The sequence below is a fragment of the Acanthochromis polyacanthus genome, chromosome 11 (assembly GCF_021347895.1).
Source record: "Acanthochromis polyacanthus isolate Apoly-LR-REF ecotype Palm Island chromosome 11, KAUST_Apoly_ChrSc, whole genome shotgun sequence".
Classification (NCBI taxonomy): domain Eukaryota; kingdom Metazoa; phylum Chordata; class Actinopteri; family Pomacentridae; genus Acanthochromis; species Acanthochromis polyacanthus.
In genome coordinates this window covers 3555211-3583161 of record NC_067123.1, presented here as the reverse complement: position 1 = coordinate 3583161, position 27951 = coordinate 3555211, and the positions used below count along the sequence as shown (strand labels likewise).

Below are 27951 nucleotides of genomic sequence, written 5' to 3'. Positions count from 1 at the left end.
ACAAGAAATCTTCTTCTTTTTGAATAAAAAAAAAACAGAATAAAAGTTTCACAAATCAGAAATTGTGTTTTAAAGATTCTTTAGCCTCTCTTGTCTAATTTAATGTAGATCTGACTGGTCTATATGTAGCGGAACTTAATCTGAATCTGATTGAATGTGGTCTAGATGTATGAAAAAGCAGTGAAATTTGCATTTTCGTAACCACAATAAAGGAAGTAAATAAGTCGCTTCCTTAACTTTCTCCTTAACTTCTCCCTTAAGTGTCCAACCAGAATCTGACTTCAGTTGGTGTCTCTCAGCTTCAGTATCTTCTACAGAACAGGAGTATATGTTTGACACTCACCACCATCATTAACCTGCATTAAACAGCTGTATTAAACTGTATTGACTTGAATTAACCAGCTGCTGGAGTTTTTAGTAAACTAACTGAAGCCATCTCCTTCCTTCTGATTTGCTGGTTGGAGCTTCATCAGTGGAGCATCAGACCTTTAAAGGAGCAGCAGCTTTATTCTGCTTCATTCTTTATTTATTAGAACCTCATTTCTGCTGCTTCTTCTTCAATATTCTGTGTTTTGTGGTTTAAAATACTGAGCAGCTGATTCGGGGTTTTTTTCAGTCTCAGATCCTCTCCGGTGCTGTCCTCTCTCTCTCTCTCTCTCTCTCTCTCTCTCTCTCTCTCTCTCTCTCTCTCTCTCTCTCTCTCTCTCTCTCTCTCTCTCTCTCTCTTTTTTTTTTTTTTTTTTTTTTTTTACCGCAGTACTCCTGCAGCATCCAGACCAGCCGCTGTGGCGCAGAAACAAACACGACGGAGCTCCGAGGAGGATTTCTCTCTTCTCCTGTCCGCCTTTCATGCGAGCTCCGGCGGGTTTCTGTGCGATGCCAGCGAGGAGGAAACATCTGAGCTTCCAGCACGGAGTCCTCAGATAGGAGACAGCAGGACAGGACGGAGGATCGAGGACTGTGGTGTCCATCAGCTGCAGCAGAGGAGGCCTTCAGACCATCACACCTCCAGCCTGCTCCTCATTCTGGTAGCTTCTCATCTTCCACCACACAAAGCATGCACATCAGCCCCACGTTCTCCTGCACGGAGGAGTAGCTGCACATCTGGAACATCTGGAACATCTCAGACCTCAGGGAGAAACAGATCTCAGGGCGTGGAGATCTAAAGGAGCCACTTGACCATCGACAGTTCATTTCTACTTCAGGTTGAGGGAGCAATAATTCGAGGCAATAAATCCTCGTGGAACCAAAGACCAGAGGAGGAACGTTGCAGAAGAAGATGAGGCCTGTTTGCACTTTATGATTTAGCTGATAGCCGCCTCTCAGTCTGTTCAGCGTCAGGTAGAGAAGAAAACCTTCACAGCATCGATTTGAACACCTGGAGCTTCTCGGTTTGACTGTTTCTGAAGCTCCTCGACCAGAAAAGCGTCTTTTCTTCCACCATCATGGCTTCTTCTCACCTCCTGCTGCTGACGCTGTTCTGCGGCCTGTTCGGTGAGTCCTCATCTCTGCTTCTGTTCGCGCTTTATTCACATCAGAACCTGAGTTTTAAATGATAGAACGTACATTTGATCACCAGGAGAGTGAGACTGATCCTAGTCCCGGTTCCACATCCAGTCTGATCTCCAGTAAAACCAGTAAAACCAGTAAAATCACAGCACAATAACCTCTAAATAACCACAACTCCTAATGGTTCCTTTGTTTTACTGCACAAATGTTCACATTTAAGGAATTCTCTTTTTACTAAACATCATGAACAACCTGAAATTTATGAAGAAAAATAAATTCAGTTTCATCAACATTCAGCCTCACTTTATCATTTCCACATTACTACTTCCAGATCACAGAGTGTCTACAAAGGAACACAACATTTAGTCACCTGGAGCTGAACCATGGAGGATTTACTGGAGGATCACAACCACAGAAGAAGACAAAAACAGAGACAGAATATTACAAAAATGAGACACAAAATGATGACAAAACAATGAGACAAATGACATGAAACAAAACAAAAAAGACACAAAAAAGTTAGAAAGCGACAAAATATGGCAGAAATTACACAAATGACACAAACAAGACACAAAAACAACAAAAGCAATTAACAAAATGACTAAAAAATAGACACAAGCAACACAAGCAAGAAAAAAACAATGATAAAAATGACACACAGAACGACAAAGTAAAACACAAAATGACAAAAAACAATGAAATCAAGACAATGTATTATAAAAATGAGACACAAAACAACAACAGAACAAAGAACAATCTAGTATTTTATTTTATGATCAGAACAACTTGTCATGGTCTAGAAATGATTTTAAATTTATAGTTTTACTAATTTACAATCTGCAGTTAATGTCTTCTCTGGAATTTTTACACTTTGAGGGCCGGATTGGACCCTCTGGAGGACCACTTTTGGTCCACGGGCCTCATGTTGGACCCTCTGGAGGACCGCTTTTGGCCCACGGGCCTCATGTTGGACCCTCTGGAGGACCGCTTTTGGCCCACGGGCCTCATGTTGGACCCTCTGGAGGACCGCTTTTGGCCCACGGGCCTCATGTTGGACCCTCTGGAGGACCACTTTTGGCCCACGGGCCTCATGTTGGACCCTCTGGAGGACCGCTTTTGGCCCACGGGCCTCATGTTGGACCCTCTGGAGGACCGCTTTTGGCCCACGGGCCTCATGTTGGACCCTCTGGAGGACCACTTTTGGTCCACGGGCCTCATGTTGGACCCTCTGGAGGACCGCTTTTGGCCCACGGGCCTCATGTTGGACCCTCTGGAGGACCGCTTTTGGCCCACGGGCCTCATGTTGGACCCTCTGGAGGACCGCTTTTGGCCCACGGGCCTCATGTTGGACCCTCTGGAGGACCGCTTTTGGCCCACGGGCCTCATGTTGGACCCTCTGGTTCAGTCTAAACAGTGATTTTTGTTCTGGTCTAATGTGAGGAAACAAACTCTTAAATCTGTGTTTCTATCAGCGTCTTTAGCGCCTCCATCCCAGGTCTGTCTCGTGTTTCTGCTCTGATTTCCTGTATTGATTATTGATTCTGGTTGGACAGTGTATCGTTGCCATGGCGCCTGCGCCGAGGTGGACTCGGACACGGAGGCCGTCGCAGGAAAAGGCTTCAAGCTGGGCTGCATCTCCTGCAAGAGGAGGAGCGAGGTGGACGGAGCCGCCACCGTGGAGTGGTACTTCAGACCCAAAGGGGAGGCCGACTTCATGAGGGTGAGTCCAGAACGGGTCAGAACCAGGTCAGAACACAGTCCAGAACTGAGTCAGAAACCAGTCTAGAACACAGTCCAGAAATGAGTCCAGAACCGCCTCCTCATGGAAGGTTTCTGAGAAATGCTGCTCAGGGAGCCTCACAGGTCCCTGATGGTGGGAAGAATCCGTCCTTATTCCTCCTCCAGATGGGCCTCTTCTGTGAACCAGAGCTGTTTTATTATTTCTAGTAAAGACTTTGGTCTATAGGGGGATGAACAGAGGTCAGTGGATAGAGCTGCTGCCTCACAGCTAGAAGATCCCCGGTTCACCCCCCGGCCTTCCTGGGGTCTTTCTGCATGGAGTTTCCATGTTCTTCCTGTACAGGCGTGGGTTTTTTCCAGCTGCCATTTTAGACTCATTCTGAATCACTTTGAGAAATTTGTAGTCTTTGAGTCATTTTAGACTTTTTTCTGTCATTTTGGATCAATTCTGGATAAACTTCAGTCATTTTGGACACATTTCACCTCATTTTAGACACAATTTAGGCAAATTTTACAAAGGTTCTTGTCATTTTGGTCTATTTTTGGGTCATTCTTGACAATTTTGGATAAACTTTGGTCATTTTAGACGCATTTCACCTCATTTTAGACACAGTTTTGGCATTTTGTAGAAGTTTTTGTCATTAAGGACACAATCTGACTTTATTTTGGACACATTTGAGTCATTTTAGACTTTTTTCTGTCTTTTTGGACAGATTTCACCTCATTTCAGACCCAATTTAGACAAATTTTCTGCATTTCAGATAAGTTCTCGTCATCTTGGACTATTTTTGGGTAATTATTGACCAGATTTCTGTCACTGTGGACACATTTACAGTCTAGTTTTGTGTATTTGCAGTGATGTGTGCAGCTAGAAGCAGAACAGTCACACAAGGACGCGTTATTTTTGCACCTTCTTTTTCCTATTTGCATGTTTTAAACTAATTTTGGGTCATTCTGAACAATTTTTTATGTGTTTTCGATCAGTTTTAGTCATTTCAGTCCGATTTCACCCAATTTTGGAAAAATTATGGGAATTTTGGATCAATTTTAGTCATTTTAGGAAAACATTTTCGACCAGATTTATGTCATTTTGAGTAAGTTTGAGAATGTTGTAGTCATTAAGGACACAATGTGACTTCATTTTGGACACATTTGACTCATTTTGTGTCATTTTAGATCAATTTTGGATAAACTTCAGTCATTTTGGACGGACTTCACCTCATTTCAGACACAATTTAGACAAATTATATAAAGGTTCTAGTCATTGTGGACTATTTGGGGGTCATTCTTAACCAGTTTTATGTCATTGTGGACACATTTAGAGTCTAGTTTTGTGTATTTTTAGGGGTGTGTGCAGCTGGAAGCAGAACAGTGATACTGATTTTATAATGTCGTCTTCCAAACTCAGGAATTAAAAACATCTTGAGAAGGCTGGAAGGGACCCGTTTTGCTCTGCGCTGTCAATCACAGACACAGAGAGGGTCTTCTTCCTGAAGGGGGCGGGGCCAGAAGCAGCTCACCTGCATTTAAAGCTGGTTTATAACGGGACTAAAAGCAGAAGTTGCACAGTCACGGTGAAATGAAGCATCCTTGTGGAGCTGAAAGCCAAACTGTGGGGAAACGTTTCATTAATGTTGCTTTAAACAGGCCACAAAACAGAGCTTCAACCCAGGAGAAAACTCAGCCCACAGAGCGTTTATATATAGCGACACCCAGTTCTCATCCATCACGCGCCTCAGATGGAATGAGTGTCAGGATTTCACTGCTCAGAGATCATTACAGCTTCAGAGGAGACACACGACTGCCCTGACCTTCAGAGGAGTTCATGGAGCTGCAGAACGGGATGGAGGAGGGTTTCTGTTTGGATTATATGTCAGGAAACGATGATGAATGTCGACTGATGTCTCCCAAATCTCAAAATCACATCCTCAACCCGAATATATTCAGTTTACTGTGATGAAGGAGGAAAGAAACCATAAAATGTTCACATTTAAGAAGCTGAAATCAAAGAATTTTGCTTAAATAATGATTCTAAAAGCAGTCTGTGATTAATTTAACAGTTAAAACGATCATTAAAGCTCTAATTTATGCAAAAACATACACATCAGAGCCTCCTCTTTAAATCTAAACATATGCAGAATAATATCTGTAAAACTTCACAGCCTCTTCATAACGCTGCTGTCAGTACAGAAGCCTGAAGAAAGCTTTAGTAAGGGTTTATGCTGCTTAGATTCGGTCCTAGGGATCAGGTTAGGTCCTTTTTGAGGTGAGTTTGGGTGTTTTTGTTGGCATGTTTGAACCTTTCAGGGTAGTTCTGGCCATTTTTGTGTCTTTTTGTGGTAAATTTGGCCATTTTTGGTGTGACTTTCCATGATTTGCATATTTGAACATTTCAGGGTAATTTTGGCTCTTTTTAGGGTAATTTTGCAAGTTGTTTGTGCTGAATTTGAGTTTTTTCACAATTTTGCCTGTTTTGTGGTGATTTTGGGTGTTTTTGCTGGCATATTTGAACCTTTCAAGACAGTTTTGGCTCTTTTTGTGTTGATTTTGTGTCTTTTTGTGGTTATTTTGCATGTTTTTTGTGCCCAATTTGAGTTTTTGCCGCAATTTCACCTGTTTCATGGTAGTTTTGGTTCTATTTGTGGTCAATTTTGCCATTTTTCTGGTGATTTTCCATGTTTTTGCTGGCATATTTGAACGTTTCAGGGTAATTTTGCTTCTTTTTGGGGTGATTTTGGCCATTTGTGTGATAATGTGTCTGTCTGCTGGACTGATGAAGTTCTGAGGCTCAGAAATGATGGAAAAAGTTCATTAAAAAGTGATAAATCTGGACCCACCTCTGTGGACTTCAAGGACCTGGAACTGTGGAAATATTCCCATTATGAAGGTAGAACTCTGATCATTAATAAAGTTACTGGAGATAAACAATCAGATGATCTGAGGAGGTCAGGAATGAACTTTAGTCCTATTTAGTTGATGTTATTGTGCTCAATTTGAGTTTTTGTTGCAATTTCATTTGTTTTGTGGTGATTTTGGGTGTTTTTGCTGCTATATTTGAACCTTTAAAGGCAGTTTTGGACTTTTTTTGTGGCGATTGTGTGTCTTTTTGTGATGATTTTGTGTCTTTGTGGTAATGTTGGTCATTTTGTGGTTATTTTGCAAGTTCTTTGTGTCACATTTGAATTTTTGGTGCAATTTCACCTGTTTTATGGTAGTTTTGGTCTTTATCGTGGTAAATTTGTCCGTTTTTGTGGTGATTTTCCATGTTTCCGAGGAGGTCGAGGAAGAACTTCTTTCAGATTTGGTAGATTTTTTTTTTCTTGTGCTGAGTTTCAGTCACAATTTCACCTTTTTGGTGGTAGTTTTGGTACTTTTTGTGGTGGTTTTCGGTGTTTTTCCTGGCATATTTGAACCTTTCAGTGTCATTTCGGCTATTTTTGTTGTGATTTTGTGTCTTTTTGTGGTAATTTTGGCTCTTTTTGTGGTTATTTAGCAAGTTTTTTGTGTCCAATTTGAGTTTTTGTAATGTTTTCACCTGTTTTGTGGTCATTTTGGGTTTTAATGAATTTCTCCGTCTCTGTGACTCCAGATCTACACCTACAACGAGGATGGGCCCACCATTGAGCACGACCACTTCGTGGATCGCGTCGACTGGAACGGAAGCAAGCGGAGCAACGACATCCAGGACGCTTCCATTTACCTGCTCAACGTCACCTTCAACGACTCGGGAACCTACAGCTGCTTCTTCAACCGGATCCTCTTCTACGAGAACTACGAGTACAACACCGTCGTCACCAAGGTGGTGCACCTCACAGTGGTGGCTAAAGGTACGACCAGACGATGATGCTACGTTTTAGAGCAGATTAAATACGGTTTTAAAGGCTCAGATTTCAGCTTTCTGTGTTTGAGTCCACGTTTTCCTCACTGTGGCTCCTTTCAATCTCTAATTCAAGAGATTGTTTTGAGTCTCTACAGATCGTAATTTGAACGATTTTTGGTCCAGTTTTGAGTCTCATCATCAGTAGAAAGATGTTTCACCATGCTGAATGTATCTCCAACAACTTTTACTCCTCTGTTCTTTGTTTCTGAACCATTCTGCATTTACTATCCCCCGCCACCACGAAGTGGAAAGAGGGATATAGGTTTGGTGTCCGTCCGTGCTTCCGTCTGTCCGTCTGTCCGATATGAAGGGGACAGCTTTTCTCGGAAACTATTACAGCTAGGATTACGAAATTTAGTGTGTAGCTTCACACCATGGACACTTTGATCAAGTTCAAAAATGAGACCTGTGCGATAATATTTAACACAGTTATGGCCCTTGATCACTATTTTGGATATATACTCATAGACATCACTTGTGGTGGGGGATATTGATGACCATGTCGTCTTGTTTTATTGTTAAAGTCAGATCAATTTTCCTTTCAGACACCTTACATGGGGGGTTTCAACTTAGGCTGAAATATTTTATTTATATTGTCAGTCTGAACTCACATATGTACATAAGTACCTATATATGAATGTAAACAAAGCTGACTTCCTCATATAGCGCTGCGTGACGACGTATTCTTCTGCTCCGCTCGCCAACGAGTTTCCGCGTGAAATTTGTTTTAACGTCGCAAACGCTGTTCGTCGGAATGATGGAACAAGACTTTAATAAATTTATGGGAGATGTAACCACAAAATGCTGTAAGTCGAGGACGTCGTAAACTGAGGACCTGCTGTATTTTGTTTGTGTGTCCACCGGTGTAAACACTGCTTGCAGTGCAGCCAAAAATCCTCAGAACTTTTGTTGCATGTCTGTGGGTTGCAGCTGAATTACTAAAGGCTTCACATTTGCACCAAGGATCGCAGAATTTTTTGTTTTTTACAGAATCTGTCTGCATTAAATGATATATTTTCGACAAATTTTTAAATGAGACGTGTAGAATAAAGTGGTTTTGATGAAACGTGACAATTTGAAGTTTAGATTCAGTCACATTTTCTGATTTCTTTCTGTTTTTGCAGTTTCTGGCTCTGAGAAATGGAGTTATTTAGTTTTTTCTTAGAGACAACGTGCCGTTATGGGGTTGGAAGGTGAACGGGACCCATTATGTTTTATAGTCCTATTGTGTGCACAGTTAATGAAGACCGTACGTCCATTATACTCACTGGTGTGCAGACAGTGTGGAAAATAATTACAGAAAGCTGCTGAGAGAGCAAAGTCTGACAGTATCTATGATGGAGGATGTTCCCAGAGAGACAGATCAGCGTCTCCTCATCTATTTCACTCCGTAAGCTCAAAGTTATTTTAAAATGTCCACCTGAAAACACTCAATAAATCCACTGGAAGCTGTGAGGCCAGAACTACAGAGATCACTCTGTAAAAGCCTCCTTTAGTCTCCAGTTTCAGGCTCTTTGTTCCGGTGAGAATCATCCCGCTGTGATTGTTGGAGGATGTTTCAGTCCATAGATGGAGGAGCTCCAGGGACTTTCTTCTGAGAGGCTACAGCTGTTGTTTCTGGCAGTAAAGGAGGAGACTTCTGGAAATTAGAACTTGTTTTTGTGCTGCTAGAACATCTGGTTAAAGTTCAAACTCAGTCAGGGACACATAAAAACTCAAACACACCAGTATCACCACCAATAAGACTATTACTACCTAAATATTAACGTTAATGAGAAGCCCATTATCGACCTGCCAGATTATCATGGCTGATATTTGGTATTTTTCAGATTATTGAGATTCACAGCTATAAATAGAACCAAAGGCAGCAGTTTTCCAGCTAAAACCCCAAAGATTTCAGCTGCTAACCGTCTTTGGTTTCCCTTTAAGGACTGCTGTCTCCTCTGTGTGCTTTTAATCTGACATCCTGTTTTTTTTCTTGCCTTCAGCCAGCAGAGGAACGGCCTCCATCGTCTCAGAGGTCATGATGTACGTGTCCATCATCGGCCTGCAGGTCTGGCTGCTCATAGAGATGATTTACTGCTACAGGAAGATCGCCGCCGCCGGAGAAGAAGCGTTACGAGAGGCAGCGTGAGTGTTTTTAATGCATCCTGGCCTCAGCGCATGAGGAAATCCTGCATCTCGTCGTGGTTATTTCATGATTCATTTCAAGGTTTATTTTGAAATCAAACATGAAACGATGTTCAAGCGCCACTGCAGAGATGCAAGGTTTTTAGCGTGCAGCATTCAAACCTCTAAAAAAAAAGCTGTTATTATGTGAAAAACAATAAATATCAGCTGATCTGATCCAAACTCCAGGGATGTGTGGATTTAAGAGGCAGAATTATCAGCTAATAGTAGTTTTATCCCATAATAACAGCATTTTTGGTTATTAAGATCTGGCCTAAATGGGAAAGATAACATGTTGGCATTGTTCAGTAGTCAGATGTGATGATACTGGTGCTACTGGTTGTGATGCATGTAGAGTTTGAGAAAACAAGCATCTGGATTCAGGCCCGGTCACACCAGCATTTAAAAGGGAAAGTTCTCGTGGTCGGAAAATCCGGAATTCATTTGGAAATTTTCTGTTCTTTGTCTGAGTTTTTTAAAAAACAGTCAGGTTTTCGAACCAATAAAACAAAAAACATTCGAGTCCAGCAAAGTTTTAAACAGAAGCCTAAAACAGAAGTCTTTCATTTTAAACAAAAAACTAAATCATGTTGTTTTTTAGTTGTTTTTCCAAATAAAACCCACAAAAAACAACCTTAAAAATAAAGTTTTTTACAAATTAATTCAGGGTCCGAAGAAATCAAACAAATTACGATAAAAAAAAAAAAGTCTGAAAACTGGTATGCTCTGATATTTTGCCAATTAGAAGCTAATTTTTGATCTCTGGTGTGACCGGCTCTTTTCTCCTTATAAAAAGTACTCTTATTGCTTTTCAGCATTGAATAATGATCAGTTTAATGTGGCTTTTCTACAAGAATTTGCAAATTTCATGTCAAAGTGAAAACAGATTTCTACAAAATATTGTAAACTAATGAAAAATCTAAAATGTAAAATAAGTCACTTCATAAGAATTTAGTGAGATTAAGGTCGTCTGAGTGTAGGGTTTGTGTCTCAGTGGCTGTAACAGTGAATCTACTAAACTTTTGTAGACTGAGGCTGAGGCATTTGACTCCATCGACCACTTCATTTTATTGGAAAAGTTACAAAATATTGGTCTTTCCTAGAATTGTGAGGGTGGAGGGTCTTCTTTCAGACCCTTTTCCAATTCACAAAGGAGTCCCACAGGATTCAATACTTGGTCCAACACTCTTTACCATTTATATCAACAATATAACTCAAGCTGTAACCAATTTGTCCATCCATCTGTACGCCGATGACACCATCATCTATACTTCTAGTTCCTCCCTCCTCACTGCCTTGTCTGCGCTACAGATCAGCTTCAATAACACATTATTTCAATCTTCTTCAAACACTAAACATAAGCAAAACTAAATGTACAGTCTTCAACAGTCAATACATCCAATCAAACTTCTCCCACTGAGCAGCTCTGAGGTTCAATCTGTGTCCTGCTACAAGTATCTGGGAATTTGGCTTGATTGTTCAACATAACCACTGCAGTTTGTACTCACTGGTAAACTGGCCTCTCTTCATAACTCCCCCATGCTCTTCATTCTAACAATCTCATTAACCTCCACATTCCCAAAGTCCATACGACTTACGGTCAATAACCGTTCCAGTTTTCTGCCGCCAATGACTGGAACTCTCTGCAACAATCCCTAAAACTGGCCTCATACGTATCGCTCTCGTCATTTAAAAAGTCAGTCAGAGGAACACTAGAGGACCACTGCACCTGAAAATCAGTTTTCAACTAACTTACCTGGTTAAATGAGGTTACATAAATATAAAAAAACAAACACTGAAAGATAGGGGTGAATATTTTGCTTATTTTACATCTTAGATTTTTAATCAGTTGACTTTACTTTGCAGAAATCTGTGTTCACTTTGGCATGAAAGAGTCTTTTTGTGTAAATTTTGGCGTAAAAAAGGCCGAATTACATTGACCATGATTGAACGTGAAGAAGCAAACGATGTGTTGAAGAACGACACATTGAAAATGATGCTTTGAAAAGTGTGTATTTCCTCATGAATCCTGCCAAACTTTATTCATGTCCCGCTGCTGAAATCACACCAATGACTCAAGAGTTTTTATCTTTGTTTTTAAGATTAGCACTGTCTCCATTGTGTTTGTGTGCGTTCACTTGTGTCTCTCTGTCGTATTTTCATCCCGTCATCCTCGTTTCAGTAAAAACCAAAACCAAAACCAAAACCTTCCTCCTGTAAGTCCAAAAAAACACACCAGTGTTGTTTGATTTTTGCATTTTTCACCCATGTCACTGTGATAAACGGAAAAAGGAACGTTCCTGATGACCGCTGAAACTCGTTTTCTTCTGCTTTCCTTCCAGAAATGCTGAATATTTAGCGATAGCCTCGGAAAGTAAAGACAATTGTGCAGGGGTGCAGGTCGGAGAATAGCACAGGTACGTTAACATCCTGCAGCATCCTTTCACAATAAAAGATTGGGAAATTAAAGTCCTTAGCAAGTAGCTGAAGAAATGTTGTTTTTCAAATCAGAACTTAGATATTGAACCTACTCCCTCAGATTCACGTCACTGTGCTCATTCTGTAGTCAGTTCATCAGATGTTTGATTAAAATAAAAATATGTAATAGGTTTTAGACTGTTGATTGTGTATTCATGTGATATATGTGAAAAAATGTTTGTGAAATTTGAGTGAGAAAACCACATGTCAGTTCAGCCAAGCTAATTTTTCCATTCACGTCCAGTATTTATGCTAAGCTAGTGCTAATTCAATGCATTTCAAGACTTCTATTTATCACAAACACACAATTATACATAGTGTAATGCACAGTGAAATGCACTGAGCACCTGTACCAGACCAAAACAATAGATAATAAGAATAATAAGAATTAAAAACACACAACAAACATATATATCTTCCAGCGTTCATGCTAAGCTAACTGGCTGCTAGGTCAGCGTAGCTTAAAGACTGCAAGCAGAGGGAAACAGCGTAGCTCTGTCTAAAAAAAATCTTCAGATCATCAAAGTGTGATGCTAACTGCTTCCCCATGTTCCAGTTTTCATCCTAAGCTAACTAGATGCTAGGTTAGCTTAGCTTGAATATTGCAAGCAGGATGAAACAGTGTAACTCTGTCCAGGAAAATCTGCATACTAGCACAGAGTGAGGCTAACTGCTTCCCTTTTTTCCAGAGTTTGTGATTGCTAACTGGCTGCTCATGCTAAACTATCTAGATTCTAGGTTAGCTTAGCTTAAAAATTGCAAGCAGGGGTAAACAGCATTGCTCTGTCCAAGAAAATCTTCATATCAGCACAGTGATGCTAACTTCTTCCCCATCTTTCAGTGTTCATGCTAAGCTAACTAGATGCTAGGTTCGCTTAGCTTGAAAATTACAAGCAGAGGGAAACAGCGTAGCTCTGTCCAGGAGAATCTGCAGTGAGATTAAATATGATATATAACTATAAAGCTTGGTGAACTGAAGTAGTCTGATGGGGTGTTTACAGAACTGTGTTAGCTGAGTGGACGTCTTAGAGGGGTTTTTGATTAACTAGATTATTTTTAAAATATGCAAATCCATAAAATTTTTCCTCAGGCTTCCTTCAGGGACTGACAACATCCTTCCACCCTCTGACCTGCATGACCTGGAGACGAACTTCCTCCTCATCTCAAGCCTCCGTTCTACCTTCTCCTCCACAAAGACCACTGGTGGATCTACAAAGAGAGCATGGTACCAGCACTGTATATAAAATCTGCGCGCAAAAGCATGTTCTGCACTTACATGAGAAAACATTATGCATTAATGAGCCACACTGTCGAAAGCATATACTGTACATACAGTGTTCCTCCGAGTATATGTAGTCACACATTTATATGAAATGTACGCGGAGCCGGCTGGACTCCGTCACGTTTGATTGTACAAGAAAGCTTTTTACTAAACCGTCGCCACCTAATGTATAAACGAGACACACGACATGTACTGTACGGTAAAGTTCTTTCTAAAATAGAATGTGATGGACTATGATAGACTGTATTTCCAGTTCAATGCTAGTTGTACATTCAGTGTAAAGATGTACTAATAAAAACAAAGAAAATGTGGTGGAAACATGTTCTGCTGGAGTGTTATTGTACAATTTGTGACAGAAATGATAAAAGAGCACCATTAATGTGAAATATTAGCTTTTTATTTTCAAGTTTTCATTTGCTCACATGAAAAAAAAAACTCAGCAGCGTAAATATCTCGCCCACAGATGATCAGATTTCAAGATTTGAAGGTGCATTTTAGGGAATTTCTGTCCAAAAGTGGGATGAGGACAGTGTTATCACTCATGTTTATACGCTACATTTAAAGCTACTTCCAGCAGCTAATTAGCTTAAAGAGTGCTCGCAACAGGAAACAGCGTAGCCCTGTCCAGGAAAACCTGCAAACTAGCACAGACTGAGACTAACTGCTTCCCCTTCTTCCAGCTTTCATGCTAAGATTAGCTTAGCTTAAAAATTGCAAGCACTAAGTTAGCTTAGCGTAAAGACTGCAAACAGGAGGAAACAGCATAGCTCTGTCTAGGAAAATCTGCACAGAGTGAGGCTAATTGCTTCCAGCGATCATGTTAAGCTAACTACATGGTAGGTTAGCTTAGCTTCTAGAGTGCAAGAAAGAGGAAACAGTTTAGGTCTGTCCAGGAAAATCTGCATACCAGCACAGAATGAAGCTGCTTCCCATTTTTCCAGCATTCATGCTAAGCTAACTGGCTGTTCACACTAAGCTTACCAGATTCTAGGTTAGCTTAGCGTAAAAACTGTAAGCAGGATTAAACGGTGTAGCTCTGTCCAAGAAAATCTTAATATTAGCAAAAAGTGAGGCTAACTGCTTCCCCATATTCCAGTGTCCATGCTAAGGTTAGCTTAGCACAAAAGTTGCAAGCAGAAAGTTAGCTTATCTCAAAGACTGCAAGCAGGAGGAAACTGCGTAGCCCTGTCCAGGAAAACCTGCAAACTAGCACAGAGTCGGGCTAACTGCTTCCCATTCTTCCAGCATTAATGCTAAACTGTCCTTTCATGCTAACTAAATGCTAGGTTAGGTTAGTAAACAGTGTAGCTCTGTCAAAGAAAATCTTCGTATCAGCACAGAGAGGCTACTGCTTTCCCATCTTCCAGTGTTCATGCTAAGTGTATCTTAGCTTAAAAACTGCAAGCAGAAGGAAACAGTGCAAGAAAATCCAGAGTGGGGCTAACTGATTCCATTGTTCATGCTAAGCTAACTGTCATATTTAGATGTGATTTTAAACAAAAACACCAGAACAGAAATTCTACTTGCATTTTATATAACGATCATTTATTGATTGATAAGGCTGCATTTATTAAGAAAGTGATTAAAATTCATGAGATCAACAGTAAAAATCCACGACATGTCGTGATGTTTGTTGTTGCTATGAGAGCGCCACTCAATTCGTTTTCCCCCCATTTTCCATTCTGCATGCAAAGCTAACCTCACATATTATTATGTAGCGGGTCAGTTAGTTTTGCAGGTGTTTTTTAGGTATTTCTTGGGTGTTTTCTGGTTGTTTTCCGGGTGCCTCTTACAGCTGCAGCACACAGTCTGTCCCCGGATACTGAGGCAGGTTCAGCTCGTACTTCTTCTCCAAGCCGGGCGGAACGAAGCGGCCTCCCAGGAAGTGGTACCGACCTCTGAACATGGAGGCCGACTTCTTGGGAGCCGTCAGGGATATGAGCATGTCGGGCTGCAGTCCGTCAGCGCTGCCCTGCTCCACGTCCCAACCTGCAACACAGCAAACAGGAAGTCAGAGTCTGGAAGCTTCTGATGTCGGCAGCAGAAGGTCACCGGGATCGATTCGTCCTGCGGGGAACGACTGATGCACGCAGACAGAAAATCAAAGCTGCTTCTCGTTATTATTGCATCCCAGCTCCACCGACCAGCCAGCAGCACGTTTAATAAGCCTTTCAATGCTCCAGGATTCTGTTTTTATCAGCATCATTTCAATCTTCCTGTGTGGAGTCATTTCTGTGCTCTCTGAGGAATGAAACGATGGAAGTGGAGGTGGAAAAACTAGGTTATAGCATTACACTGACAATAAAAATCTGTATTTAACGCAAGAACAGATCCAGTTAATCCAATCAGAACCTGCTCCAGTACCAGTCTGGAGCATCAAATCACAGCATCTGTACTTCTCTATGTGTTTCTGTGCATTTTTACTTATTTATTTTACATAGAAATCAAAGGTAGCTGTTAAAAAAAAAATCAGAAAAATACTGAATTCCCTGTTTTCATGATACTGAAACTTTGACCCAATACCTTGAAAAAATGTAATATTTTACAGTATTTTCAGTAGCAGGGACCTGCAGAGTTACCACAATCAATATTCAACTTTAGTCTGGCTGCTGGTATTTTTATTAACTGATTCATGATAACATCAGTTAATTAAAAAAACAAAACTGTAACCAGATTAAACCTTTGTGTTAAATAAATGTGCTAAAATTTCATAATGATTGACATAATGAGGATAAATTCAAATTAAGCCTCATTTTCCATAAAAAATAGATTCAAAATTTTTTATAATCCAACATGAGGCGGTTAAACTCAAATTTAACCTCCTTTAGGTTAACAAATTGGTTAAAAATGATCAACAATATTTCAAAGTAAAGCAGATAAAATCTAATTAAACCTACTTTTTCATAAAAAATGGTTAAAAAGGTAATAAAGTCGAAATCTTGGTGCTGTTTGCATCTTCTGTTAGCCACTTCTGTTAGCACCTTTTCTTAGACCCCTTTGTAAGCACCTTCTGTTAGCACCTTTTCTTAGACCCCTTTGTAAGCACCTTCTGTTAGCACCATCTGTTAGAACCCTCTGTGAGCACCTGTTGTTAGCCCCTTTTGTTTGAACCATTTGTTAGCATATTTTGCAAGAGCATTATTTTAGTGGCTTCTATTAGCACCTTTTGTTAGCACCTTGTGGTGGAACCTTTTGTTAGCACCTTCTGTTAGCACCGTTTTTAGAACCCTTTGTTAGCACCTTCTGTTAGCACTTTTTGTTAAAACGTTTTGTTAGAACCTTTTGTTAGCATCTTTTCTTAACACTTTCTTTAGCATCTTCTGTTAGCACATTTTGTTAGCACTTTCTGTAGCACATTTTGTCAGCACTTTCTGTAGCACCTTTTGCTAGCACTTTTTGTTAACACCTGTGTCTTTATTTGTATTGATTGTATTGATTGATTTCATGATGGTTTGTGTGTTTATTGTTACTGATCATATTGACTGATTCGATGGTGATGTGTTTATATTTTCATTGATCACACTGATTGACTCGATGGTCCGGTATCTGAAGGTGACCGACCTGAGGGGATGTCGATGCTGGCCACGGGGACAGTGGTTTTCTTCAGAACGTCCAGAATGGATCCAAACGGTTCTCGTACGGCTCCTTTGAAGCTGAAGCCAAAGATGGCATCGACCACCAGGTTATAAGCTTCATCCACCACTTCAGCCTGAGAAGATGAAGAGACCATTTACCAGAAACATCAGTCAGTCTGCAGCGATAGTTACCAGTCCTGGTATCGATTGTTTGTCGTAATAAAACCTCATTTCCCCTCGTGGACCATTGATTTAATACAATCTAATAAAGTGCACCACAGATGGAAATCAAAAGCACTCTCATGAGCAATCAGCAGAACAACCGAGGTGCTAAATAATAGACGAACCTCCGGCATCTCGGTCAGGAAGGGAATCTCCATCTTCTGGCACTGTGTAGTCAAACCCTGGAACAGCGGCTTGTTGGGCCTCTTTGGGTACAAGATGGAGGGTTCATAGCCCTGTAGGAAAACATAAAGATGGAGGGTTCATAGCTCTGTAGGAAAACAAAAAGATGGAGGGTTCATAGCCCTGTAGGAAAACATAAAGATGGAGGGTTCATAGCTCTGTAGGAAAACATAAAGATGGAGGGTTCATAGCTCTGTAGGAAAACATAAAGATGGAGGGTTCATAGCCCTGTAGGAAAACATAAAGATGGAGGGTTCATAGCTCTGTAGGAAAACAAAAAGATGGAGGGTTCATAGCTCTGTAGGAAAACATAAAGATGGAGGGTTCATAGCTCTGTAGGAAAACATAAAGATGGAGGGTTCATAGCCCTGTAGGAAAACATAAAGATGGAGGGTTCATAGCTCTGTAGGAAAACATAAAGATGGAGGGTTCATAGCCCTGTAGGAAAACATAAAGATGGAGGGTTCATAGCTCTGTAGGAAAACAAAAAGATGGAGGGTTCATAGCTCTGTAGGAAAACATAAAGATGGAGGGTTCATAACTCTGTAGGAAAACATAAAGATGGAGGGTTCATAGCTCTGTAGGAAAACATAAAGATGGAGGGTTCATAGCTCTGTAGGAAAACATAAAGATGGAGGGTTCATAGCCCTGTAGGAAAACAAAAAGATGGAGGGTTCATAGCCCTGTAGGAAAACATAAAGATGGAGGGTTCATAACTCTGTAGGAAAACATAAAGATGGAGGGTTCATAACTCTGTAGGAAAACATAAAGATGGAGGGTTCATAGCTCTGTAGGAAAACATAAAGATGGAGGGTTCATAGCCCTGTAGGAAAACATAAAGATGGAGGGTTCATAGCCCTGTAGGAAAACAAAAAGATGGAGGGTTCATAGCTCTGTAGGAAAACAAAAAGATGGAGGGTTCATAGCTCTGTAGGAAAACAAAAAGATGGAGGGTTCATAGCCCTGTAGGAAAACAAAAAGATGGAGGGTTCATAGCCCTGTAGGAAAACAAAAAGATGGAGGGTTCATAGCCCTGTAGGAAAACAAAAAGATGGAGGGTTCATAGCCCTGTAGGAAAACAAAAAGATGGAGGGTTCATAGCTCTGTAGGAAAACATAAAGATGGAGGGTTCATAGCCCTGTAGGAAAACATAAAGATGGAGGGTTCATAGCCCTGTAGGAAAACATAAAGATGGAGGGTTCATAGCCCTGTAGGAAAACATAAAGATGGAGGGTTCATAGCTCTGTAGGAAAACATAAAGATGGAGGGTTCATAACTCTGTAGGAAAACATAAAGATGGAGGGTTCATAGCCCTGTAGGAAAACATAAAGATGGAGGGTTCATAGCCCTGTAGGAAAACATAAAGATGGAGGGTTCATAGCCCTGTAGGAAAACATAAAGATGGAGGGTTCATAGCTCTGTAGGAAAACATAAAGATGGAGGGTTCATAGCCCTGTAGGAAAACATAAAGATGGAGGGTTCATAGCCCTGTAGGAAAACAAAAAGATGGAGGGTTCATAGCCCTGTAGGAAAACATAAAGATGGAGGGTTCATAGCCCTGTAGGAAAACATAAAGATGGAGGGTTCATAGCCCTGTAGGAAAACAAAAAGATGGAGGGTTCATAGCCCTGTAGGAAAACAAAAAGATGGAGGGTTCATAGCCCTGTAGGAAAACAAAAAGATGGAGGGTTCATAGCTCTGTAGGAAAACATAAAGATGGAGGGTTCATAGCCCTGTAGGAAAACATAAAGATGGAGGGTTCATAGCCCTGTAGGAAAACATAAAGATGGAGGGTTCATAGCCCTGTAGGAAAACATAAAGATGGAGGGTTCATAGCTCTGTAGGAAAACATAAAGATGGAGGGTTCATAGCCCTGTAGGAAAACATAAAGATGGAGGGTTCATAGCCCTGTAGGAAAACATAAAGATGGAGGGTTCATAGCCCTGTAGGAAAACATAAAGATGGAGGGTTCATAGCCCTGTAGGAAAACATAAAGATGGAGGGTTCATAGCCCTGTAGGAAAACATAAAGATGGAGGGTTCATAGCCCTGTAGGAAAACATAAAGATGGAGGGTTCATAGCCCTGTAGGAAAACATAAAGATGGAGGGTTCATAGCCCTGTAGGAAAACATAAAGATGGAGGGTTCATAGCTCTGTAGGAAAACATAAAGATGGAGGGTTCATAGCCCTGTAGGAAAACATAAAGATGGAGGGTTCATAGCCCTGTAGGAAAACAAAAAGATGGAGGGTTCATAGCCCTGTAGGAAAACATAAAGATGGAGGGTTCATAGCCCTGTAGGAAAACATAAAGATGGAGGGTTCATAGCCCTGTAGGAAAACAAAAAGATGGAGGGTTCATAGCCCTGTAGGAAAACAAAAAGATGGAGGGTTCATAGCCCTGTAGGAAAACAAAAAGATGGAGGGTTCATAGCTCTGTAGGAAAACATAAAGATGGAGGGTTCATAGCCCTGTAGGAAAACATAAAGATGGAGGGTTCATAGCCCTGTAGGAAAACATAAAGATGGAGGGTTCATAGCCCTGTAGGAAAACATAAAGATGGAGGGTTCATAGCTCTGTAGGAAAACATAAAGATGGAGGGTTCATAGCCCTGTAGGAAAACATAAAGATGGAGGGTTCATAGCCCTGTAGGAAAACATAAAGATGGAGGGTTCATAGCCCTGTAGGAAAACATAAAGATGGAGGGTTCATAGCCCTGTAGGAAAACATAAAGATGGAGGGTTCATAGCTCTGTAGGAAAACATAAAGATGGAGGGTTCATAACTCTGTAGGAAAACATAAAGATGGAGGGTTCATAGCCCTGTAGGAAAACATAAAGATGGAGGGTTCATAGCCCTGTAGGAAAACATAAAGATGGAGGGTTCATAGCCCTGTAGGAAAACATAAAGATGGAGGGTTCATAGCTCTGTAGGAAAACATAAAGATGGAGGGTTCATAGCCCTGTAGGAAAACATAAAGATGGAGGGTTCATAGCCCTGTAGGAAAACAAAAAGATGGAGGGTTCATAGCCCTGTAGGAAAACATAAAGATGGAGGGTTCATAGCCCTGTAGGAAAACATAAAGATGGAGGGTTCATAGCCCTGTAGGAAAACATAAAGATGGAGGGTTCATAGCTCTGTAGGAAAACATAAAGATGGAGGGTTCATAGCTCTGTAGGAAAACATAAAGATGGAGGGTTCATAGCCCTGTAGGAAAACAAAAAGATGGAGGGTTCATAGCCCTGTAGGAAAACATAAAGATGGAGGGTTCATAGCCCTGTAGGAAAACATAAAGATGGAGGGTTCATAGCCCTGTAGGAAAACATAAAGATGGAGGGTTCATAGCCCTGTAGGAAAACATAAAGATGGAGGGTTCATAGCCCTGTAGGAAAACATAAAGATGGAGGGTTCATAGCTCTGTAGGAAAACATAAAGATGGAGGGTTCATAGCCCTGTAGGAAAACAAAAAGATGGAGGGTTCATAGCCCTGTAGGAAAACATAAAGATGGAGGGTTCATAGCCCTGTAGGAAAACATAAAGATGGAGGGTTCATAGCCCTGTAGGAAAACATAAAGATGGAGGGTTCATAGCCCTGTAGGAAAACATAAAGATGGAGGGTTCATAGCCCTGTAGGAAAACATAAAGATGGAGGGTTCATAGCCCTGTAGGAAAACATAAAGATGGAGGGTTCATAGCCCTGTAGGAAAACAAAAAGATGGAGGGTTCATAGCTCTGTAGGAAAACATAAAGATGGAGGGTTCATAGCCCTGTAGGAAAACAAAAAGATGGAGGGTTCATAGCCCTGTAGGAAAACATAAAGATGGAGGGTTCATAGCCCTGTAGGAAAACAAAAAGATGGAGGGTTCATAGCCCTGTAGGAAAACATAAAGATGGAGGGTTCATAGCTCTGTAGGAAAACATAAAGATGGAGGGTTCATAACTCTGTAGGAAAACATAAAGATGGAGGGTTCATAGCCCTGTAGGAAAACATAAAGATGGAGGGTTCATAGCCCTGTAGGAAAACATAAAGATGGAGGGTTCATAGCTCTGTAGGAAAACATAAAGATGGAGGGTTCATAGCTCTGTAGGAAAACATAAAGATGGAGGGTTCATAGCTCTGTAGGAAAACATAAAGATGGAGGGTTCATAGCCCTGTAGGAAAACAAAAAGATGGAGGGTTCATAGCCCTGTAGGAAAACATAAAGATGGAGGGTTCATAGCCCTGTAGGAAAACATAAAGATGGAGGGTTCATAGCCCTGTAGGAAAACATAAAGATGGAGGGTTCATAGCTCTGTAGGAAAACATAAAGATGGAGGGTTCATAGCCCTGTAGGAAAACATAAAGATGGAGGGTTCATAGCCCTGTAGGAAAACATAAAGATGGAGGGTTCATAGCCCTGTAGGAAAACATAAAGATGGAGGGTTCATAGCCCTGTAGGAAAACAAAAAGATGGAGGGTTCATAGCCCTGTAGGAAAACATAAAGATGGAGGGTTCATAGCCCTGTAGGAAAACATAAAGATGGAGGGTTCATAGCTCTGTAGGAAAACATAAAGATGGAGGGTTCATAGCCCTGTAGGAAAACATAAAGATGGAGGGTTCATAGCTCTGTAGGAAAACATAAAGATGGAGGGTTCATAGCTCTGTAGGAAAACATAAAGATGGAGGGTTCATAGCCCTGTAGGAAAACATAAAGATGGAGGGTTCATAGCCCTGTAGGAAAACATAAAGATGGAGGGTTCATAGCCCTGTAGGAAAACATAAAGATGGAGGGTTCATAACTCTGTAGGAAAACATAAAGATGGAGGGTTCATAGCCCTGTAGGAAAACATAAAGATGGAGGGTTCATAGCTCTGTAGGAAAACATAAAGATGGAGGGTTCATAACTCTGTAGGAAAACATAAAGATGGAGGGTTCATAGCCCTGTAGGAAAACATAAAGATGGAGGGTTCATAACTCTGTAGGAAAACATAAAGATGGAGGGTTCATAGCTCTGTAGGAAAACATAAAGATGGAGGGTTCATAACTCTGTAGGAAAACATAAAGATGGAGGGTTCATAGCCCTGTAGGAAAACATAAAGATGGAGGGTTCATAGCCCTGTAGGAAAACATAAAGATGGAGGGTTCATAGCTCTGTAGGAAAACATAAAGATGGAGGGTTCATAGCCCTGTAGGAAAACATAAAGATGGAGGGTTCATAGCCCTGTAGGAAAACATAAAGATGGAGGGTTCATAGCCCTGTAGGAAAACAAAAAGATGGAGGGTTCATAGCTCTGTAGGAAAACATAAAGATGGAGGGTTCATAGCCCTGTAGGAAAACATAAAGATGGAGGGTTCATAGCTCTGTAGGAAAACATAAAGATGGAGGGTTCATAACTCTGTAGGAAAACATAAAGATGGAGGGTTCATAGCCCTGTAGGAAAACATAAAGATGGAGGGTTCATAGCTCTGTAGGAAAACATAAAGATGGAGGGTTCATAACTCTGTAGGAAAACATAAAGATGGAGGGTTCATAGCCCTGTAGGAAAACATAAAGATGGAGGGTTCATAGCTCTGTAGGAAAACATAAAGATGGAGGGTTCATAACTCTGTAGGAAAACATAAAGATGGAGGGTTCATAGCCCTGTAGGAAAACATAAAGATGGAGGGTTCATAGCTCTGTAGGAAAACATAAAGATGGAGGGTTCATAGCCCTGTAGGAAAACATAAAGATGGAGGGTTCATAGCCCTGTAGGAAAACATAAAGATGGAGGGTTCATAGCTCTGTAGGAAAACATAAAGATGGAGGGTTCATAGCCCTGTAGGAAAACATAAAGATGGAGGGTTCATAGCTCTGTAGGAAAACATAAAGATGGAGGGTTCATAGCCCTGTAGGAAAACATAAAGATGGAGGGTTCATAGCTCTGTAGGAAAACATAAAGATGGAGGGTTCATAGCCCTGTAGGAAAACATAAAGATGGAGGGTTCATAGCTCTGTAGGAAAACATAAAGATGGAGGGTTCATAACTCTGTAGGAAAACATAAAGATGGAGGGTTCATAGCTCTGTAGGAAAACATAAAGATGGAGGGTTCATAGCCCTGTAGGAAAACATAAAGATGGAGGGTTCATAGCTCTGTAGGAAAACATAAAGATGGAGGGTTCATAGCCCTGTAGGAAAACATAAAGATGGAGGGTTCATAGCCCTGTAGGAAAACATAAAGATGGAGGGTTCATAGCCCTGTAGGAAAACAAAAAGATGGAGGGTTCATAGCTCTGTAGGAAAACATAAAGATGGAGGGTTCATAGCTCTGTAGGAAAACATAAAGATGGAGGGTTCATAGCCCTGTAGGAAAACAAAAAGATGGAGGGTTCATAGCTCTGTAGGAAAACATAAAGATGGAGGGTTCATAGCCCTGTAGGAAAACAAAAAGATGGAGGGTTCATAGCTCTGTAGGAAAACATAAAGATGGAGGGTTCATAGCTCTGTAGGAAAACATAAAGATGGAGGGTTCATAGCCCTGTAGGAAAACATAAAGATGGAGGGTTCATAGCTCTGTAGGAAAACATAAAGATGGAGGGTTCATAGCTCTGTAGGAAAACATAAAGATGGAGGGTTCATAGCTCTGTAGGAAAACAAAAAGATGGAGGGTTCATAGCCTGAAGTTTTTAAAAGTAAATAGATAATAAAATAAACTTTGAAAGACAGAATTACAGACTGAATGTTAAGTAACTGAAGCTGTTAAATAAACTGTAGTGGACCTAAAAAGTATGAAACATTTTAAAATCAAATCACTCACAAACAGCTTCAGGTGTCTTGCACAGACCAGACCATCTCCTCCGTTGTTTCCTGGTCCACAGATCACCAGCAGAGAAGCTCTGGACTTCACCAGAGACGTGAGTGGATACGCCTGCAGCAGAAACACACGAGGAAATAAAAATAATCTGATTACTCTGCACCTCAGGCTCTGATCTCATTTAGATTCCTACATGTGTCGTAAAGCAGAACCTGGTTTCCTGTTCGAGCAGCTGGACTTTAGATGGAGAAACGGAAGGAAATCTAAAAGCTCCTAGTGTGTGTCAAAGTAGGAAAAACAACAGTCAACTAGAACATCAAAGCTGGACCAGAACAGAGTTCCTAATGTTAAAGATTAAAAAAAAAAAAGTCACATGAAGAAGGAATAAAAAAACTCAACATCATGAGAGCAAGACAGCAGTGTTTTTGTAATTCCTCTCATTGTCAAAAGAGGGAGACAAACGCCAAACAATGCAGAGTTTTTCAAAATAAGAGCTCAGACTGATTCTCACCCGAGTGACGGCCATCGCACAGCTGAGTCCAGCCAGCTCCATCAGCTGATCCACGCTGAAGCCATACTCAGAGAAGAGCTCCTCATCGATATGCTGAGCCTCCTCCTGCCTGGAAACAGTCTGCAGGTCATTTTACACGTCTACATACAGTCTACCGGTCAGTTGAACACATTTTGGTCATTCTGAATAACTTTTCTGCATTTTGGACGGATTTCACCTCATTTTTTGACACATTTTAGGAATTTTGGATCAGTTTTAGTCATTTGGGATATTTAGAGAAATGATGTTGACCAGATTTTAGTCATTCTGAGAACGTTGTAGTCAATAAGGACACAATTTGACTTTATTTTGGACACATCTGAGTCATTTTTTTGTCATTTTGGATCAATCTTGGATAAATTTTATACATCTTGGACTATTTTGGGTAATTGTTGATCATATTTATGACATTGTGGACACATTTAGAGTCTAGTTTTGTGTATTTGCAGTGATGTGTGCAGCTGGAAGCAGAACAGAACACAAGGACGTGTTATTTTTGCACATTCTTTCTTCTATTTACACGTTTTGGACTCATTTTGTGGAACGCATTTTGTATTTTGGACAAGTTTTAGTCATTTAAGACAGATTTCACCTCATTTTGGACAAATTTGAGTAATTTTAGGTAAATTTCCGTTTAGTTTTTGGATTACGTTTGGCTATTTTTTGACGAGATTTGTATAATTTGGGGTATTTTTTGTAGTTTTGTTCACAACTGTAACGACGTGCACAGCTGGGACGAGAACAGAAACAAGGAGGAACACCAGTGGGATTTGCACATTTTACTTGTTTGTAAAAGAAAAAACGATTTATGGGCTGCACAGTGAAGCAGTGGATATCACTGTCACCTTGCAGCGAGCAAATCCCATGTTCGTATCCCGGTCTTCCTGGAGTCTTTCTGCATGGAGTCTCCATGTTCTCCTGCTGGCTTTTCTCCAGGTTCTCCAGCTTCCTCCCACAGTCCAGAAACATGCTGAGGTTAATAACTGGTGATTCTAAATTGTCTGTAGGTGTGAATGTTAATGTGATTGTTTGTCTCTACATGTAGCCCTGTGATAGGCTGTTACCTGTCCAGGGGAACCTTCACCCTCAGTCAGCTGGGACAGACTCCAGCCCCCCATGACCCTAATGAGGATTAAAATGATGCTAAATGTCTTACCCGAGGTATTTGATCGTGTGGGCCATGCTGGACGCTGCTCTGCTCCTCAAACAGTCCTTCTGATGAACGTTAGCTGCTGCAGACGGTGAACATGTCCCAGAGAAGGCGGCGGCGGCTCTCGAGGTCACCAGGAAGCCGAGCAGAGTCCGAACGCTCAACATCCAAAAGGGTCAGAGTTCTGCAGAGGAAACAACACGGTGAGTTCTGGTTCTTTCAGTCTGCTACAGGAAATCAGTCTCACCTACAGGAAGAATCAAAAATAAATCATCTCCATGTTCGCAGCTTTAAGAAAAGTCTTGAAAATAGTGTTTAAAATAGCAAAAATATTAACCTGTAAAATAAAATGCATTTTATCTTTTTGTGAGCACATAAACATTTCACAAAAAGACACAAAATGAGTCAAAAATCAGCAAAAGGGGACCAAAAGAAAGACAAAATCGCATCAAGAAGATGGAAAATCACCACTAAAAAATGAAAAAAATGAACACAAAAACACCCAAAATCACCACAAAATCCTGCAAAATTACCACAAAAAGGCAAAATAATCACAGAAAGAAACAAAATCACCATTAAAAGACACCCGCTTTGTTGCAATTTTTGTACTTTTTAAATTGCTTTCGTGATAATTTTGTATGTTTGAACCTTTCAAGGCAGTTTTGGCTCTTTTAAGGATGATTTTTGTGTGCTTCCGTGGTAATTTTTGCCATTTTTGTAGTGTTTATTTTGCAAGTTTTTGGTGAAAAATTTGAGTTTCTGTCACAATTTCACCAGTTTTGTGTTAATTTTGTTCATTTTTGTGGCGATTTTGGGTGTTTTTGTGGCCATTGTTGCCATTTTTGTTGTGATTATGCAAGTTGTTGGTGAAAAATTTGAGTTTTTGTCGCAATTTCATTGGTTTTGTGGTAGTTTTGGTCCTTTTTGTGGTGACTTTGCATGTTTCGTTTTTGCATGTTTTTGTCGGCATATTTGAACTTCTCAATGTCGTTTTGGCTCTTGGTAGGGTAATTTTGCTGAATTTGAGTTTTTGTCGCAATTTCACCTGTTTTATGGTAGTTTTTGTGCTTTTTGTGGTAATTTTGGTATTTTTTTGTTAATTACATATGTTTAGTTTTGATTTTGCGAGTTTGGGCTGGTCTATTTGAATGTTTTTCATTAATTTTGGCTCTTTTTGTGGTGATTATGTTTCTTTTTGTGGTAATTTCACAAGTTTGTTGATCCAAAGTTCAATTTATGCCGCATTTTCACCTGTTTTGTGCTGATTTTGGTCACTTTTCTGGTCATTTTGTAGCATTTTTAGCTACTTTAGTTGCAGTTTTTCTCAGAACTCAGATGTTTCTCCTCCTAAATGTCATGGTTCTATCTGCTGGACTGATGAAGTTCTGAGGCTCAGAAATGATGGAAAAAGTCCATTAAAAGTGATAAATCTGGACCCACCTCTGTGGACTTCAAGGACCTGGAACTGTGGGAATATTCCCAGAATGAAGGTAAAATAATATAAAACATGCATAAAAACCATAAAGGCCAAAACAGAACAAAGCAGTAGCTTTACTGAACAACATTTAAATCATTTTCCAATATTAAGTGTGTTTTGTTATTCAAGTGATATTGTCAGTTTTCACACAGACATTATATTTATAGATCTTATCTGTTCTTGTAGCTGTTAGCTAACCTTCAGGATTGATTTTCGTGACAAAATGTTCATGAAACTCACCGAATGTCACGTTTGTCCTTTTCAACAACGCCCTGATCAAACTCACAGGTAGGTAGAGTTAGTTTAAGGTTAGTTTAGGGTTAAGGTTAGTTCAACTAACCGCTGTCCGCTACTTCCTGGTTTGAGACGCTTCTTCTCTTCTTGGGGCGTTTCGGCAGACTGGGCACAGCGCAGGCGCACTGCTACCACCTATAGGTCATTTGTAGAATTACATCAACACACTGAAACGGATTATTCCATAAAAAATCTATTAGTTCCTCCACATGACCTCCTCAGAATCAGCTGGTTTTTAAAAAAAATTACAATGACTTTAATATATTTAATTAAATCATGCAAAGTTCCACTACTATCAATATTTCCAGTGTTCCAGGTCCTTGAAGTCCATAGAGGTGGGTCCAGATTTATCACTTTTTAATGGATTTTTTCCATCATTTCTGAGCCTCAGAACTTCATCAGTCCAGCAGATAGAACCATGACATTTAGGAGGAAAAACACATGTAAGTCCCGGTAAAAGCTACAACTAAAATAACTAAAAAAGCTGGAAAATTAACACAGAAAGAAACCAAATCCCAAAAAAGGGACCACATTACCACAAAGAAACAAAATAAGTACAAAAGACCCAAAATTACCAAAAAAAAGAGGTAAATATTAAACAAAAAGACCCACAATTTTTACTGAAAGATGCAAAACTACCACAAATAGAGTCCGAATCAACAAAAAGGGACCG

At 40.4% G+C, this 27951-nt stretch overlaps 2 protein-coding genes across 3 annotated transcripts; one reads left to right on the top strand and one right to left on the bottom strand.

Moving 5' to 3' along the window:
- Positions 1-748: 748 nt before the first annotated feature.
- scn1bb (sodium channel, voltage-gated, type I, beta b) lies at positions 749-13376 on the top strand. The gene is made up of 6 exons (XM_022218581.2): positions 749-1494; positions 3063-3229; positions 6839-7076; positions 9118-9259; positions 11641-11715; positions 12867-13376. The coding sequence occupies exons 1-5, from the start codon at positions 1446-1448 to the stop codon at positions 11708-11710; spliced, it is 666 nt and encodes a 221-aa protein (XP_022074273.1). The 5' UTR covers positions 749-1445; the 3' UTR covers positions 11711-11715; positions 12867-13376.
- A 1205-nt stretch (positions 13377-14581) lies between these two features.
- On the bottom strand, positions 14582-27380 carry naxe (NAD(P)HX epimerase). Of its 2 annotated transcripts, none has more exons than XM_051955474.1 (7): positions 27325-27380; positions 25514-25691; positions 24319-24427; positions 23811-23921; positions 16981-17091; positions 16620-16767; positions 14582-15047 (listed from the first exon to the last, which is right to left on the bottom strand). In XM_051955474.1, exons 2-7 carry the CDS (start codon positions 25672-25674, stop codon positions 14848-14850), a joined length of 840 nt encoding a protein of 279 aa, XP_051811434.1. In that variant the 5' UTR covers positions 25675-25691; positions 27325-27380; the 3' UTR covers positions 14582-14847. The 2 variants fall into 2 exon arrangements, with proteins under 2 accessions (XP_051811434.1, XP_051811432.1); XM_051955472.1 differs by having other exon boundaries at positions 27225-27377.
- Positions 27381-27951: the final 571 nt, after the last annotated feature.